The sequence below is a fragment of the Octodon degus genome, unplaced genomic scaffold (genome assembly GCF_000260255.1).
Source record: "Octodon degus isolate 3935 unplaced genomic scaffold, OctDeg1.0 scaffold00152, whole genome shotgun sequence".
Taxonomy (NCBI): Eukaryota; Metazoa; Chordata; class Mammalia; order Rodentia; family Octodontidae; genus Octodon; species Octodon degus.
The window spans coordinates 2,300,745-2,319,405 of NW_004524728.1; the positions used below are offsets into that span (position 1 = coordinate 2,300,745).

Consider the following 18,661-nt stretch of genomic DNA (forward strand, 5'->3'; position numbering starts at 1 on the left):
AAGTATTTCAGGAGCGATTTGAATTTTAAAAGTTAGTTTAAAAATTATGTATAAGAAATTATGAACCATTTTAATATAAAAAGTATGACTGATATAGATTTATTACTGGAAAATGTCTTTAGAAATGAAATTCTGAGAAATTTTGGAGGTTTGTATCCAGACAATATTTGTGTTCGGCAATGTCTTTCCATGAGCAAGGTAAATACAAACCTAATTTGTAGGGAGGCCATGTTGCTGCAGTTCTATGGAGAGTGTCAGAGGCTGGGAGACAGAACGCTGGCCTGCTGTGCCTGAGGCCCTGGGGTTGAGCCCAGCACACAAGCATTATGCAACACTCAGAGATGTGACGAAGCATTATGCAACACTCAGAGATGTGACGAAGACCTTTGTCTACTCATGTGTCCATCATCAGCATTATTGCACATTTGTAGCTTGCCATTCTCTGCAGCATCCCAGAGGTATGGAAACAACCTGCTTTCCTTTTTAAAAATCCAGTTAGCATGCAGTAGTGTAGCTGCAACAGAGATAGATACATGCAGTCATTATGCGAGTAGATCACAGCTTAATTATTTGCAGACACAGGAAGGAAGCTGGTGCTTAAGATAGATGAAAGGGGAGGAGAAATTTACGTAGAAATATTACAGAATATGGTGCTTTCATCAGACAGTAAGTGTTGCAGCACTGCCTTGAACCAGTGAGTCCCACATGCTTCCATTTACATACGCGTCTATCTGTTCAACCGAAGTCTGGATGCCATGGGACAGCAGTTGTAAGGTAGAAATGCATAAGCATCAGAGTGCCTTTTCCGAGAGAACAGAGAGCATATTAACAGCTGCTATGTGTAAAATGAGGGTGGAGATGTGATATCCACATTCACATTTAAAGTTATGGTGAGACTTTGATACTCTATCCAGAAACACTAAGCCTACTCTTTGTGGCCAGCCCTGCATTAGGTGGTGGTGGTCATGGTGTGTGTGTTTTAGCAGCATAAAAGAGGAGTAAACCTGCTGCCTGCTGTCCTTCCAGGACTCACAATCCAGAGAGTAAGATATAATAATTAGTAGTCATGTGATGTGATGAATGCTCCTTGGCCTTGTGACTTGACTCCAGCTTCAGGGATCAGGGACGGCCTCAAGGAGAAGTTATGCTGAAACATAAGGGAGAAAACAGTGGGAGAGGGAATACTAGGCAAGAAGAATATGTCCACAAGCACTAAACTGGAAAAGAGCACAATGATTTTGTGTGACTGCACTTGTTAGGTGTGGCAGGTGCAAAGAATGCGAGGGAGGAGCAGGATGCAAGAGGGGAAGGTGTTTTGAGGAAGTGCCTAACCCAGCTACACGGAGGCTTTTGGTTTTAAGTATACCTCAGAGGGAACCCTCAGTAGATGTTACAGAACATAGACAAATTGCATTTTAGAATGATGTCTTTGCTAAGATTCAGAGAGTACATTAAAGAAGATGTAATTCGTGAAGACGCTTTTTTGTATCAGAGAAACACAGATGGAGGAGATGGGTCGTTAAGAGGATTTGGAGGGAAGCAGGTCTTAAGCATCATTGGATGTGGCTAATGAGGTTCAGGAGAAAAAAAGACTTCTGTCTAGGTTGGGTGACTGGCTATCCCAGTGACATCAAAGATGGGAAAGTGGGCTGGTTAGCAGAAAGGTGTGCGATTCTGACCTTTGGAATGCCAATCTTGAGATACCAAGAGGAAACAACCAGTTTCAAGTAGAACGAAGCACCTGGCTATGTCATGTGGAGAACAGAATTGTGAGGACCACTTGAACTTAAGGGAGGACATAGAAGGAAACTTGGGAAGGGGCAGATGAGGGAAGAAGGGCCAGCAGCAAGACAGCACAGAGTTATTCTCTCTGTGACTTTTGAAAAATTTCAAGTCTGTAGAAGCAGGTAAATTTTTACCTACAACTAACAACCTTTGACTTTAATCACAATTATTTTAATTTTTTTCTGCCTAAGTACTCTTAAAGGAAGAAAGAAAGGTTGCCGTGGAGATTATTTAGTGAAGAGCTCCAGGGGCAGAGACAGCCTGTGCAAAAGCCCTGAGGTGGAAGGATGTTCAACTTGTTTGTTGATAAGCAAGGAATCCATGTGACTGAAGTAGAGAAAGGGGAAGAGTTGAAGGCTTCAGGGTTGGAGTGCTTGTGGTAGTCATGCCACTAGACCTTGTAGGCTAGCATGAGGTCTTCAGAATATCCAGAGAATAGGATGGGAAGGTATTAGGGATCTTTTAGATGTGACATGATCTGATTTACATTTTTAAAGTTCACTCAGCACCTTGTGGCATATGGACTGGGAAGGGGAACAAGGTGAGAAGCAATGACGTCAGCTGTGGAGACTGCTGCAGTCATCCAGGCAGGCTCTGCTGGGGCTCAGACAAGGTCACCAGTGGGAGAGGCCATTGGAACAGCACTCTTTGTGTTACAGGTGAAGTCAACAATTATGTTAGAGTAGAGGTTGAACATAGAATTAAGGGAAAGGTCAAGGATGACACCAAGCATTTGGTTTTTGCTGCTGATGGAGTAAAGAAGAGGTTTGCAGAGATGGGCTGGTTGGAAAATTTAAGAAACTCAGTTTAGAGCATGTTAAGATTGAGATGCCTACTGGGGCATCGGGGTGGATGTAGTCAATAGACAGAAGCTAGAATGAAGTCTAGTTTAATGAAACAGTCTTGGTGGGAGCAAGACCTTTAGGAAGAAGCATCAGCATGTGGACAGGATCTAGGGTGTGGCTCTGAGTGAAGGAAGTGTGGATAGAGATGAGATCCAAGGTTGGAGGCCTGGTATGCCTCAGAAACTAATAAACTAGGAAAAGCTTGCAAGCTAGGAGAATGAGCTATCCCAGATGTCACTTAAGAAGTGAGTAGCTATGTCAGGTATTACTGCTAGGTCAGTAGAGAAGAGACAGGAAATCGTAGGGGTCACTTTGATAGGAGCCATTATTGTGAAATGTTAGCATGATTTGAGAAAACTCAAGAGTAGTAAAAGACGTACAGGCAACAAATATGTACTGTCACTTTCTCAAAGACTGTTCTGCAGAGGAGAAAAAAGCAGAGGAAGAGCAAGAGGAAGATGCATCAAGAGAGGCTGAGTAAATATTTGATGGTGCAAGGTGGGGTAAGATGTGCAGGTGGGAAGAACTGGTCAGGCAGGAGGCAAATTTAAAAGTAGGTTTGTAGATGAATTTGGATCCAGTAGCTATTTAAATTGCTCCCCAAGGCAGCCCTCTCACATGACTGCTTTAAAGAGTGCTGCTGTGAAGGTGCTATGGTGGGATGAGAGAATCCAGGGCAGGGTTTGCCTTGCCTGTGTTTCTTTCAGGCCCATCCCAGTGGTCATTGTCTGTGCTGCTCCAACCTCTGGTCAGCTGTACTGTGTGGAATTTGGGCGCCTCCAGGCTTCCGTGACCTTACCTCCCAGAAGTCATCACTACCTTCCCCTCCGCCCTGCCCAAGGTCTCACAAGACCTTTTCTGGGTGAGACCTTCCTTGCCCAGTGGCTACTTGTGCTTTCTCATGGTGCTGGGCCTTAGGCTGAATGACTTCTGTTTTTTGGCTCTCTCTGTCTACCCCCTCCTCAATCTCTCTGGTTTATTTCTCATGGAGCTAGGACTTAACATAAAAGGTTCACAGTATTAAGTGTTATTATTCTGTGGATAAAAGCTGTTCAACAAATATTTCATAACATAACAGGGACTAACGTTACCTTGAAAGCACAAAGATGTTTGTTATCTGTGAAGTGAGATTGTGTAGTAGTGAATATTCTTGAAGTTTTCATCTTTTAATGGGAAAAATAAATCATATTTGGAAGACTTCATTTAGATTTTTTAATTCTGTTATATTTGTTTAAGCTGGCTTTTCTAATGTAGGCTTACAAATCTGTGTTTTTTTAATTTGAAAAATTTTCTAAATATTTTACTCTAAAATTATCTTTACTTCCCTTATCCCATCTTAACAAATGCCTCCTTCCTTCATTTTTTTAGATGTGCAAGGCTGAAAGTAGCGGCCCCCAGAGGGTCTCAAAGTTAGAAGAGGCTTTATAGCCCAGTTCATTCAGCTTTATCTTAGATGAGGAATGTGAGGCATCTTAGGTTGATTGTCTGCTTAACTTGATTATGATGGTCAAAAGCCAAACATAATATTAAATTCTCTAGCTTCGTTCTACCATTTCTTCCTTTTAACAACTTACCTGAAACGAACTGCCAGCACATGAAGGAAAATCACCAAGGAGGAGTCTGACACTCTTTTTCTTGGGCTTCTGTGTCTGGTGAGGTGGCTGCAGACCCCCAGCAACCCTGGGCGCAATGCCTGGCCAGCATAGGGCCATCTGGGAGGACTGTTCAGAGGCCGCCCCGTCTGCGTCAGTTTGGCCTTCTTGGTTGGAGGTAAATCCATCTGCTTGTTGTTTCCTGTTTGCCAGCTATCCCTGGAGATGATCTCAGGCATAAAAACCTATGAGGTTGTTTCCCCAGTAATTTCTGTCTATACTTCTGAGTTTGCTATAATAGAAACTAAAGAGAAAATCTTCAGGCTCTTGAATTAATTGGTTAGTGTGGATTAGAAATCAGATGATTATTATACTTTAGAACTACAAAACTTATTCTAACAATTTCGATAATATTAATTTATGAAAAACTGCTCAGTTTCTTTGCTGATACTCATGTATAAATATTGTTAAAATACTCCATCTTAATTGTGAATAATTATATTCTTATTCCTCCCTAAATTGTTTTTTAAAAAATATCAGAACATAAGTATTTGTATTTTATGCAGAAGTGAAGATACTTTATCAGCAGTCACCTGAAGTAATATATTATCACAACACATATAGAAACAAGTTACTCATATACAATCCTTGGGTAAATAATGTCTCTTGCTAGCATTTTCAGGGTTTGAGTATTTTCAGATAGATGCAGATATCTGGGAACTGTAAAGAAGACTCTGCTGGATGGGATTCACGTCTGCAGCCAGGCTAACTCGCGCAGCTGCTGGAAGCGAAGCAGCTCGGGGCAGAGGGTGCTGCTGTTTTATAACCATATGTAAAACTCTGTTCCTCTTTTACTCCTTCAAACCGAATTCAAAGATATAATGGGTCCCATTATAGGTAAAAGGTCTGTGACTCAGCCATCGAGCTGCTCAAACTGTTGGCTGTTTTAATTGCCACCATTAAAGCTTTAGTACTTTTATCTCATAAAAATAGATATCATTGATGTAAAATTGTGCGCCTATTGAGGAATCATGCTTCCCTCTGCCCTTAGAGTTAGCTCATCAGCCATTCGAGTCTGAGGTTAGTTAGGTTTTATCCAAATGGGAACATGACATAGATCACGAATTTGTTCTGATTTAGTGACTTTAATTAAGAAATTGTAGTAGTACTGAGAATAACATCTAGTTAGCATATCTTCCATGAAGAACCTTATTTTTGTTTATATTAAATGGTTAACTACATTTAATTTATGGAACAGCGGTAGATCTTTACTAAGCTCTTTATTGAACCAAAGAGAATAATTTCTATGACTCTAACACTCGTATTTCAGTGATTCAAGGGATGTATCTGAAACACTATTTTGAAACAGATTTGACACATCTGTTTGAATTTAAGTATGGTAATTTTAGGTGTTTACTTGTAGACAAAAGTTAGGCCCTGCAAAGGGAAAAATATCAAGGTGTGAAGAAAACTCCAAGAGTACAGAGGGGGTTTAATGTGAGAAGCCAGGCTGCTGGGGGCTTTGCCTTGTGGCATGCTAGTATGTATGCTAGCTGCTCATTGTTCATGTTGTGAGCAAATGGAATGTCTGAAGGAGATGAGGACATCTCAAGGAAGCTTACCACTCTGCCCATCCATGCACGAATTTATTTCTGTGTTGTAGAAATAGCAAATAATTGGTGAGGCATTTCATTAGATTATTGTTTTCTGTTGTTTTAATTATGGAATTGTATTTGGATAAGAAAAAAAAAATCCAACTATAAAAGGGACTCAGATTCAAACAGTTCTAAAACTAAAACCTATCCACACAAAACATTTGTGAGCTAATATACATAGCCAGGCTTCTGTTCTTGCCCAGCTGTGTAGATTCAATTATAATAATTTTCTCAGTTGCATAACATTGCTGTTTGTTTATTACTGCGTTATTAGTCAGTGAATGAACCTCCCTCTCTTTGACCCCTCAGCAGTGTTTATAAAATACTTAATTGCTTTGGTGTCTTCTGTTTCATGTGTAATTCCAGCTGGAAGGAGTTGTGGGGACACAGTACCCTTTACACGTTAGCCAACTGCTTCTAATGTGCAGTAAACTTTCTTTAAAAGTATTAAGAGCCTTCAGCATTGCTTCTGTTGCAGTTTGATTTTTTTTTTTTTTCTTAAGTTGAAAATGAGTTTTTTCTTCAATAGTTTCCTCACTGGGATAGTTTAAGTGGTAAATAACCCAGTGACTCTAGCCCTTCAGATTACTGTGTGAAATCCACAGGGCTCCCCTGTCTGAGTGGTCCCACCACCGTCCAACTGACACCTCACAGCTGTACGCCTTGACATTATGTTGGAGAGAAGTGAACATACTGGGTAAGAACGTGGGCTTTGTAGAGTGTCTCCTTTGACGAGTTCCTTTTCTCATCAGCTTTTTGTGACTTGGGGCAAATTTCTTAACCTCTTTGAGTGCCTTCGTTTCCCAAACCATGTGCAAGCCAGGGTCACTTCATAAGGTTGTTATCAACGTAGAACATTGCTTGGCTGAGAAATGCTGAGGCTCCCTGAGTCACGTGTCTGCAAAGGCAAGAGGAAGCCTGCTGTGCGGTCTGTTTTCACATGGAAGCACAAGCATCTCATGAGGAAAAAGGGGTCTTAGATGAGAAAAGCAAATAATTCACATGAGAGTTAAGATTTTAAGTTCTTTCCCACTCCTACAACCATTCTTAGAAAGGGGCAAAAGATTTTAAGATCTGTATTAATTTTAACATGTATTTTTGTGTGACACATTACCACGAATTTCATGGTTTATACTAGCCTCCGTTTCCTCTCTCATGGTTCAGCGGGGTCTACTACTCAGTGCCTCATCAGGGTGCAGTCGTGTGTCCTCAAGAGCATTCTCCTCTGGCATCCTGACTGGGAAGAGATATGCTTTTAGGTTTATTCCAGTTATTGACAAAATACATTTCTCGTGCTGAATGACAGAGTTCCATTTCTTTCTGGCTGTCACCTGAGGCCGCCCTTAACCCCGGAGGCTGCCCTTGTGCCCTGTCTGTGGTTTCTCCTGCATGGTGATCACTGGCTTCTCAAAGTCAGACGTAGATCCCAGCCCTCTTACTAGCCTTCCCTGACTGAATTGGGCCCATCCAGGATAATTGCCCCTTTGTGTAACTGCAGACCAGTGATTTGGGAACCTTGATCAGGCCTGTGAAATCCCTGCGCCTTCATGTATACATATGAGAGTGTGGATGTTCTCTTGGCTTGAAGTCCAGACTTCTAGAGATAATGAGGCCATCTTAAAATTCTGTCTCCCACGAGTGTAAGTTTTTATAGGACTGGTGTAGTCTATCATTAAGCATTTATTGCAAACTTAATTTACTAGACTGTTTCTGAGTCCTGAAGAACTTGCCTAAAGTGTGTAAATTAACTTTATCGCCGAGCTTTTTATAAATTGATTCTTCTCCCTCTTCAAAGATTGTTCTACTCCAATTCTGTGCAAACCCCTGGGAATGCTCACTGTTAGACTCACCTTTTGTCAGTCTTTGAGAGTTGACTTTTAATTCATAGAAATATCACAAATTACTTTTCATATTAACTTCTAAAGCTTATAGAGACCTCAGTGTAAACTTGGTACAGGTTGCTTCTTTCAGAGCCAGAATCACACTCGCCCCTTGAGCTTACTGATGCTGACTCTGCTGGTGATGGCATGAAGTAAATTGTGCAGTAAAAACTTGTTATATTAAATTAAATTTTGTTTAGTGTAAATTTGTCTTTAGGTTTTTTGAGCAAGATGTCTGTGCAAAGCATTTTAACCACCTCAGAAACAATGTTGTCTTGTGTTTTCATGAATTTGATCCCTAATAAGTTGCTTGCTGGACAGATTTGGATATGTGTTTCCGTCGCCAAATTCAAACTTCCTGACACATCTTTGAGAACACATCTTTAGGGCCAACTTGAGGTAAACACATGAAGTGGAAAGTATTGCTGTTAACTCTCCTTCACTGACAGTTATTGAGGTAAACCTACTAAAGGAAGGCAGCACATGCAGGGTGGTGAGCAAAGAGGGAGGGAAGAGATGCTCATGTGCAGACTGTTACACACCTGAACATGTTATCTTTGCCATTTTTGCTTCTAGCAAGCATTGTTCAGTGGAATATAATGTTTAATGATTTATTTCCCTAAAAAGGCTTAGAAATAGGAGTACAAAAGCATGATTATATCAGATTCCTCTTGATGGGGAATGGTTTGTTTATGATGAGTCAGAGGGATATGATACACACATTGAAGGCCTGATTTTTCTCAGGGTGTTACTCTTTATGTAAAGGGGGTACAGCCCTGCTGTTATCCATACTCCCATCCCACCCATGGTGCAAGAGACCCAAAACATTATTCTCTGGCACTACCATATACTTTGATTTGTGTTTGTCCCCTGTTTACAGAAGTAGTGATGGTTTTTGGTGACACATATGCATTTCTTCTTTTTTTTTTTTTTCCCTCTGTCATTGTCAGGATAAAGAGAGGCTTTAGAGGAAGAGCAGTTTTTTTTCTTCTGAAAAGCCAGCACACATAAAAACACTATTCAAGTTTGATATAAACAATTAAGCCTTTTTTAAATAAGACTTTATGAAGTGACAGAGGTACATCAGAAGCATTTTGACATCAGGTCACCGGTAGGCCTGGGGCTTTGTGTAGGTAGGCAAACGACTGCTTCAACTCTGTGGTTCCTAAATGACAACCTGTAACTTGATCTGGTGCTTTTTCTGAGAAGCAACAATTGCTTGATGTGTTATGAAGTTGGAGAAAAGAATTGGTTAGAATCCTTGACATATTGTACACTGAACAAAAAATCATGTAATCAGTTCTTTATAGCTGTTGCCTTGGGAAGACTTCTCAAGGCGCAGCAGGGAGCGGGCTTATCTTTTTCTGGTCTTTAAGGACTTCAACAGACCTAGGGCAAGGCAGATCTCAGTGCTGGCTGGATTGAATTTATTTACCTATCAAATAGAAAGATTTTTGAGACTAGACAATATTTTAACAGTGAAGCTCAATAAGAAAGTTCTTACCTATATTTTTATCTGGGTAAAAAATTAGTGGTGCTTTACAGCTTTATTTCAGGTTTGTCTTTTTGGAGGCAAAAAGTTCTTGATTTATATTGTGGATTGGGGATTAGAATTTTAAGAATAAAGCCCTGTGGTTTTGGAAAAGACAGTAAGCTGCTTCCTGGATTTGCAGGCAGTCACCTGAGGAGAGCTCGCAGTCACCCCTCTAACTATGGGTCACTACATGGGGTACCTAATGGGTGCCAGATCATCATGGAAAGGTTGAGGTAGGGGCATGGGTTTCAGAGCTACATCTATGTCATTTTCCAGCTGGATAAATTAAAGCTTCAGTTTCTTCCTTTGTAAAAACAGCAATAATAACACCTAGTGCCCAAACCTTAAGAGAACTAATGGAAAAACTTTAGAGGTATATAAAATGCTCAGCAGTGCTAATAGCATGTAAAATAGCTCAGCAATAAATGGTTAAAGGAACCTCTCAGTACAGGTATGGCTTCAGGACTTCTTGGGGAGTCTCTTCCCCGAACACCAGGGTGAGTCCTCCATCCCTCTTCCCATGTTCTTGAGGAGGCCTGACTGGGAGCTAGCATTGTTGGCACAGTAGCCCGTGCTCGGGGCCTGTGGAACTGCTCCCTCTGCGCTGCAGCCCTGGAGCTTCCCTGTGCAGCCTAGTGAGAGCCGCACACGTTAGGAAGGCTCGGGGGGGAGATGGCCGGAAAGGTGGCAGTGGGTGAGGCAGACGGAGAAGCGGTGGATAGATGCCCTGTGCTCCTCCACCGGGAGGAGTCCTGCTTTCTCCTGTTAGAATTTCTCCAGCACTCAGGAAGGCTTTGCTTAGCATTGGTGGCATTTGATTGCTGTATTTTCCTGTGAAACAGACTCAGGAAACACAGCAGAGTATTTTGCACTTTCAGAATACTGTCTGGCAGCTGCCGTGGCATGCTCCACTCCTAAGTATGCGCATGTGCTCACTGTGCTGTATCTGATGTACAACGGCCCAGCTTTAAATTTAACACGATTGAGACCGGGCGTGGTAGCGTGTGCCTGTAATGCCAGCTCTCGGGAGGCTGTAAACAAGGGGATCATTGCGAGTCCGATCTAGTAGTGAGACCCTGAACACCCTGTAGACCCTTTCCTAAAATACAGAAATAAAATAAAATAAATTTAACACGATTGCTCAATTCATTATTTTCCCCTACTAATTCAAATTATATTTATAAATTTAGATACCATAAAATGATTCATATTAATTTATAGCTGCTTAACATTTTTGTTTGTATGATGAGTATTCTAATGACAGCCTAAAAACATAAGCAGGAGACCAAAACTTTAAATATGCCTTTTAAAATTAGGTATTTTAGCAGTAATTTTAAAAACTATCTCAACTTTAAAATTAATGAATCTAAAGTATATGATAAGTTATTATATTGTAGAATTCATTTTATTTAACTTGGTAATTTTCTTGAATCTGTCTATATTATAACAAAAATTATGCTAGTCTTCTTAAAATGGCCTTACTGATATTCCTGTTTTATTCCTACTAATGATGTAAATTGAGCATAAAAGAAACTGACAACTTAATGAGCTATTTGAATGGTTTTTATATAAAATTATATTTGTTCAGAGTCATAGGCTGTCTCCTAAAGCCTTTGATTACCACTTCTTACACACACATACACCCAAAACGCTCATCCCAGAGAAGGTGATGGATTTGCCCTGACACAGCAGTAGAGTCAAGTGTATTTTCAGAAACATTTTTATTCAAGATAATATGGCTTAATGCCTCTAGGACAGGCATGATGTACAGAGTAAGCTAAATATCCCTTATTCAAAATTCTTGGAATCAGGAGTGATTAAGATTTCTGATTTTTTTCCCCAGATATTGAGTATTTGAACATACAGAATAAGATACCTTAGAGAGAGGACCCAAGTCTAAACACAAAATTTGTTTGTTTGGTATGTATCATATATTGTACATATAGTCTGAAAGTAATTTTATTTAAATAATTTGTTACATGAAACAAGGTTTTGCAGTACCCTCTTTCACACTTGTGTTCTGTTGGCCCTACAAAGTCTCTGCTTTTGGAGCATTTTGGAGTTTGGATGGTTGTGTTAGGAGGGCTCAGCCAGTTTCTCTATCCACTCCCTCCTCCCTCCCTTGTGGGAGTAATAGCACTTGGAAAGGCCTGTGGTATCTGTTGGACTTAGCTGCTCACAGTTCTGCGAACTTGAGTCACCTGAATTCTATTTTCATGGGACGCCTCTGAATAGTTTTAGCTTGAATTTTTTGCCTTCTCAGTTCATATGACCGACAAGCCTAATAGTATTCATTCATATTTTGTGGTTGTGCTTTTATGTTCATAACTATATACTTTGAACAAATAATGTTTCCTGAAAATTGTTAAGGTGCCAAAGAAAATTGATACTTAATTGTTTGAAGCTTGAAGCTTTTACTCGTCATACTAAGTTTAGTCAAACAAAATATTGTATTTCTTATTTCTCTTAATAATATTTCAGTGCTTAGTATTTTATATCAGAAGATCAAGTTAAGACTTATTAAAAGATAATTATTTCACTTGACATTGAAGCACATATCTACTGATATTGATTTTCTACCCCATAAAGTGGGTTTAAAAAACTTAGGCCAGGGCCAGGGAGTTGGCTCAGTGGAATAAGTGCTTCCCTGGCAAGTGCAAGGGTCTGAGTTCAATCCCTGGTTCCACCAAAAAAAAAAAAAAAAAAAAAAAAAAAAAAAAAAAAAAAAAAAAAAAAAAAAAAAAAAAAGAAAAAAAAAAAAAAAAAAAAAAAACCACCACACCAATTTAGGCCAGGTGCAGTGGTATATACCTATAATCCCATCTACTAAGGAGACTAAGGTAGGATCTTCGTAAGTGTCAGAGCAGCTTGCATAACTTAGCTAGACCCTGTTTGAAAATAAAAATAAAGATAGGACCGGGGAGGTAGCTTAGTGATAGAGCATCTGCCCACCTTGTGGAGCCTGGGCTTAATTGTCCACCCCTCCACACGCACCAAGAGCAATTTGTAATGTGTATTTATGCCTCCAGCCACATTGTTCAGGCTGGCTCCATTAAGGAACACACACCTTTCTAGCCCAGTCTATGCTAACTGCTTTTAGGAAACCTCGCTGGTTTCAGTCTAGATTAGGTGCTTTGCACACCCTCCTTCCCACTTTCCGTGCAGCTGTCCAGTTCAGTTATATCCTTAATATTTGTTGAGTGAATAAATGAATTGGGCATCAGATTCTGAATAATTCTTTATCAGTGTCACTGTTAGGTTCAACAGCATTCACTGAATCTTTGCTGAATGCTCTTTGAATAATTGTGCACTCTTGGTTGAAAATTGAGCTTCTGTTTTCATGCCAGAGTTCCATTTTCAAAGAAAGTAGAGGGACCAAGCACCTGGGGAGTGTGGCGAAAAAAAAAGTTAAGGCTATCAGTGATTACAATGTGTTTCCAAAGTCACTTTAAAAATACCAAACAGTACATTTCAGCCCTATGTGGCTGATTAAAAATTTCATTTTTATAAACTGTTTAAATATATTCAGTGGATTTTTATTTCTTATTACTTGGGTCTGCCTTGGCTGGTCACTTCCTTACCTGGCTTGGAGTTTGTCCTTAGTGCTACTGTGCTTCCCTTTCTTGTCGACCTCTAGCCAAGTTCCAGGCGGCTATACATCCCCAGAAGTTTCACCTCTGTAGTTAAGTGACTTGGTAGTTGTCTTTCATTTTGTAAAGCATTGTTTTGGTCTTAGACTTGTTTGTATGTAAATGAATCCACATAAAAGTGTCTGTATTTATTCATAGATGTCTGTTTTGCAAAATGTAGTCACTTTGCCTAGCTTATAAGTACTTGTTGGAAAGATTGCACACTGTTATTAGTACATCAGTGGCTAGTGTCCTTCCACATTGTTAACCACAGGTGGAAGCCTCAAAATGTAACTATGGAACAAATAATAATTATGCTTTTTAACACCAGAAAATGCAGATGAATCGTGGAAGAACAGTACAGTGGAGGTAGATAAAAAGTTCTCCCACAGCTTTTCATTATCTTCTATGGCCCTTCTGAACATTCTGGGTTAGGTTTCTTAAAATCACAGGATCTCCGCCTTCATTTCCCCTGCCTGGCTTTCCTTTGGTTAATTTGCATCCCGTTTAATTGGTGTTTTATATGAAGCAAATTATTTTCATTTTTCCTAATTTATATTCTGTGAACAGTGGAGTAAAAGATAAAAACAATTGTTTTTTGCTTATTATGGTAATTTTTTAAAACAAAATACCCATTTGTCATTTTTATGTATTTAAATATCAGCCATGCTGTTTAAGTTTCAAAAGTTCATCTCACTGTTCTTATATATTCCATAATATCCCCAGATACATGCAGAATTGTGATAAGACAGTAACATCACAGAGAAAGTCGTATAGGGTGTATTGAAAAATATCTTTGGAATCTAACACTGTTTGTTCTACTAAATGTGAGGTTTAGGAATGCCCTATATGGTAATATCAGATGTTAATGGCATTGATTACCTGTCAGGCAGTGGGAATAGATGGGAAAATGTCCGATGTAAAATTAAATAGCATTAGGGAAAACTGTACCATGCAGCTGGTGGGGGACGGCTGGGCCTGTGAGACTGTCAGGGTATTACTGGGAGCTCCAGGTTTTTTTTCCCTACATGATTAAGGCAGGCCATCTGTTCTTTGTTAAATGTTTACAAAAACAGCTTTTCTCTAAAAGATTTAGGGAGATGTGGGTCTGGTAAACACTATAATATTTCTGAACACCTTTTTCACCCTATTTCAGATAGTACCAAAACATAATTCTGCTGCCTATAAAATAAGATTAATACATTTTGTATTTAATCTTTACTTTTTTCCTCCATATGGAAGATTAAAAACTTTACCAAGTTACTAATTTATGTGTTATTTATTTCTAAAAGAAACACGTAAAGTGATTTGTGTGCTACAGTGTCTAAATTTTCAGTCTTTCTGTGTTGTGTGATATGCTATTTCTAGTTGATAAATGTGTGCCAGGGAATCTCTCACTAGAGATTCGTATTCTGCTACTGGAGTTGGTGCACATACCTGGTACTAATCCACCATTCTAAGTCTAGTCATTGCTTACTCTTCCTTTTTTTTTTTTTTTTTGTTTCCAGGAACAACTTGGCCTTCCGTTAGCTGAAAAATAGCTCCTCCTAAATAAGTTTGATTTCTGTGTCCCTCACAAAAAAGATGTATTGTTCCCTTTTCGGTTACACTAGGAAATAATATGTAGTAATTAATTAGGCTTAAGCTATTTAAATGAGTGTTTATAGGGCATAATATAAAGCAGCAGGAGCGGCTCCTCGGTATTTGATAAGCTGTGTTCCCTGGTGCAGAAGCTAAGTGTTCTTCTTCAAACTCTGACCTTGTTCTCTTTCTTCCAATATGTCTTGACTTTTTCAGGATTATTCCTTTTCTGTTATGCCCAAGAAGGGTCAGTGTGTTTTTAAGACATTGATATCTCAATATTTTGGAGTATACTTTGGGAGATGATTGAACCCAAAACTGTTACTTACAGGTAGAGAAACTCAATCCAAATAGGCAAAGTGATCACCCCAAATGATAGTTAATGGTGAGGCCCAGCATCGAATTTTAATCTCTCAGAGGCTGGATTCTTGCTCTTCTACCAGTGCAGCTAGAGTTGAGTGTAGGTTTCTTTTTCAAGTTTTAGTGGAAACAATGTAAATGACATAACTACCATTCTGTTTTGTTTTGTCCTTTGTAAATTGAATGAATCCTCTGGAGCCTTCCCAATAAGATGACTGTGTATAAGCTTTCAGGATGAGTGGGCCAGCATTGGGAGAACACTGGGTTAGGAAACCTAGATTCAAATCTCAGCCCTGTTTCTTCTGTGGCCTTGGATACCTTGTTACCTCCTTGAATTGTTCCTTCTAAAAGAGAAGAATAAGTTTTCCCTGTTTTGTTTGGAATTCAAATGAACTAACACAGAAGATTGATATGTAGCACAAGATAGGTGCCAAAAAATACTAGTATTTTGGTCTAATTTATGTTAAATGTACTTTTGTATTTGATTTGAACCCTCCTTCATTCCCTGTGGTGAGCCTTGCCTTGCACTGTGTCAGTCTCAGGTCTGCAGGGTGATCGTGTTCCCTCCTGCTGACCCTGTCTTTGGAGGCGGTGTGGCGTGTTGCTTCTCTGTCAGTCTTGGTTTTGTCACTTTCCATCTGTATCTCTTTGAGTAAGCTATTCAATGTTAGAGAGTCCCTGCTCTCAACTATAAAATAGAAGCGTCACCATGTACAGGGCGGGTTGGGGCCTTGGAGGTGTCCTAGGTGGGAAACACATGCCTGGCTCATAGGGATAATGTTCCTACTGATGGTTATGCTGTGCCAGGAGAAGCCTGTGGAAAAGGCAGAAAATGAGGGACACTTTCAGGTTTTTCATTGAAAGTAAAGGTTTTTAGATGTTATAGTTTATAACATAGATAATAATATAAGCCTGTCCTGAGTTGAGCATGAGCTGCAGGGCTGTTGTTTGTCTAAGTCACTCTCTGATCTCAGCCGGCCACTCAGCATCCTATCCCAGTTGTCAGTGTTTTCTGTTATTCTGAAGACAGTTTCTGGATATGTCCCTACTAAATGCCAAGAATCTCCTGCAAGGCATATCAAATTCCTATTTGCGTTCTCTTTTTCCTCAGTGAAATTTCAAAATACAAAGCTTTAAGGAGAAGAACAACTATGCACCGTGCTTATCAGTATAAGAAATTTAATCAATTCTAAATCATTAAGCTTGTTTATGTGACTTTAACTTGGCATTTTAATTGATGTCATTTAAATGAGAAATGACTTGTATTGTTCAGTATTTATGTGTTAAGTTTACACTTGATTTCAAACTTTATGGTAGCAGAATCTTGGAGTCTTAAGTATATTTGTTATTTATTTATTTATTGCAGTAATGGGGATTGAACTTGGGACCTTACACTTGGCCAGGCAGGGGTTCATGCCTCTAAGCTGTATCCCAGACACTGTTCATTCATTCGTTCATTCGTTCGTTTGTTTGTTCATGCATTCATTTATTGTATTTGGTACAGGGTGTTCAGGGTCTCACTACGTAGATCAGACTCGTAGTGATCCTCCTGTTTTCAGCCTCCCAAGTGCTGGGATTACAGGTGCACGCCACCATGCCCAGTCTCAATCACTGTCAGCACGCCCCAGAGACAGGGCTGGCACAGCACAACAGGGATCAAGCCCCAGCTGCTGTGCTCTGCCTAAGCAGGTCTGTTCTTTCTTTTAAATGGTTAAATTATAGAGCTTTTATTTCAGGTCCTATTCCCACATGGGAAAAACCCTCAGATTTATTCTTTGTGGCATATTTTACTACTGTTTTGCATTCTACCATTCTGTTTTTTAAAAATGGACAGCATCTTTAGCTGAGTAACAGGTTTTTCCTTCCTTCACTGAATTTTCTTTATTGCTAAATTGACATTTTTTCATTTAATAGCTTTGGTCATAAAGAAACTTTTTTTTGATGAGAGAAAATAATAGATTCCAAGTATGCAGTTGTTAAGATATTTGAGTTAAGTTTCAGAAACATCAGCCATTAGCTCTCAGTTCCTTTCTTCAGTGTGAAGAATGATAGACTAATTTCAGTTCCTATTTGTGTCTCTTAGCATTCTCCGTCGGAGCCCTTTCTAGAGAAAGCCGTGCCGGATATGACTCAGGTTAGCGGACCGCATGCTCAGCTAGTGAAGAGTGATGAGAACCTGCCATCAGTAGAACAGCAGCCACAGCAAAAGAAGAGGAAAAAGAAAAACAACCATATTGTTGCAGAAGAGCCCAGTAAAAATTTTGGTAAAGATGACTTCTCTGGTGGGGTTGGTAACCAAGAACTAAGTAGGAACTCGCTGGATGGGTCCCAAGAAGAAAAAAAGAAAAAGAAAAGGCCGAAGGTAAAAAAAGATCCGAAGGAACCGAAAGAACCTAAAGAAAAAAAAGAGCCTAAGGAACCCAAGACCCCAAAAGCCCCTAAGATTCCCAAAGAGCCAAAGGAAAAGAAAGCAAAAACTACTACGCCAAAACCCAAATGCAGCAAGAAGTCAAGGTAGGCTGTGGGCAGAGGCAGTCGTCACAAAACGCTCAGAGAGAGGGAGCGTGCCCTGCAGAGGTGGCCCTCCAGAGTAGGACGGGCGGGCGGGCCACGTTTCTATTCGTCATCATTGTTGAGCATCTTTCTCTAATGTCCATACTAAAATCAAGTTTTTATGCATTCTAGAACTTAGGACTCTATTAGTATGAAATGTTGACTCAGAGACCTTACTAGATTGAGAAAAACTATTTAAAAATCAGCTTATGTTTTTGTGAAAGTTTATCATTTAAAAGTGGCAACAAATTAACAGCACAATTATTTGTAAACATAGACCAACACGTCAGTGACTATGTAGAACTGGAAAGAAAGGATTATAGAAGAGCGCAACGTCACCATGTTGCTAAGCATTTCAGCCCTGCTTCCCAGAATTTGAAACAGGAGAATTAATTTTTTCCTATAAGTGGAGTAAATCTTCCAGGGGCAGGCTGAAGGCCTAGTGGGCAGAGTAGGAGAAATCAAACACCACTTACCCATTAGATATATATTCAAGAATAACATGAATTTTAGATTCTAGGAACCAGCGTCCTCCCTCCCTCTCTCCCTCCCTCCTTCTCTCCCTCCCCTCTCTTTTCTTGCTCCCCCACCAACTTTCTGACCCCCCAGAAGGCATATTTATTCAGTAAGAAAAGCTGAGAGGAGAAGACATTGAAGGCTAATTTTTTTCATTTGTACTGAACATTTCTAACAACTGTTCTGAACCAGTTCCAAACATCTGAATCTATTTTTCAGAATATGGCACATGTTAGAAAATATAGTTTCCAGATGGAAGTATGGTCAGACTTGGTTAATCTGAGCCTGTTTGCAAACTGCAGTAGAAAGCGTGCTCCACCCCCTACCCCCACGTGTATGAGTAAACATACCTGCACGTCCATACTCAGCTCTGCGATTGTTGGCACACAGAACTTTCATTTGTTGGCTGCACTTCTGTGTGTATGTACAGATAATGAATAGAACAGAATAGATTTAAGTCTGCAATGAGAAAGGTGTTACTATGAAGTTGAACAAACTTGAATTTTCAGCTTTTTGCTTAAAATACCTAAGCCAAATACATTTTGTGATGTTTTGCATTTAAAATTTTTCCATTAAACCTTTTGAGATGCTCAAATAACTGAATTATATTCAATAACTCAAACTTAATTGATGACTTAGTATTTGTATTTATTTTTGAGCTTTCTTTGACGCCTCAGTCTCTTTATATAAAAAACTATTGGTAATTTCTTCTCACAAACATTTTTTAAACT

At 39.6% G+C, this 18,661-nt stretch overlaps 1 protein-coding gene across 4 annotated transcripts in view; it reads left to right on the forward strand.

Moving 5' to 3' along the window:
• Chd7 (chromodomain helicase DNA binding protein 7) overlaps nucleotides 1-18,661 on the forward strand; it is a 138,189-nt gene that overhangs the window by 32,921 nt on the left and 86,607 nt on the right. For all 4 annotated transcript variants that reach the window (XM_004642358.3, XM_023702427.1, XM_023702428.1 and 1 more), the window contains exon 3: nucleotides 16,945-17,375. In XM_004642358.3, the coding sequence (XP_004642415.1) occupies nucleotides 16,945-17,375 (431 nt within the window). The remainder of the gene's footprint in view (nucleotides 1-16,944; nucleotides 17,376-18,661) is intronic.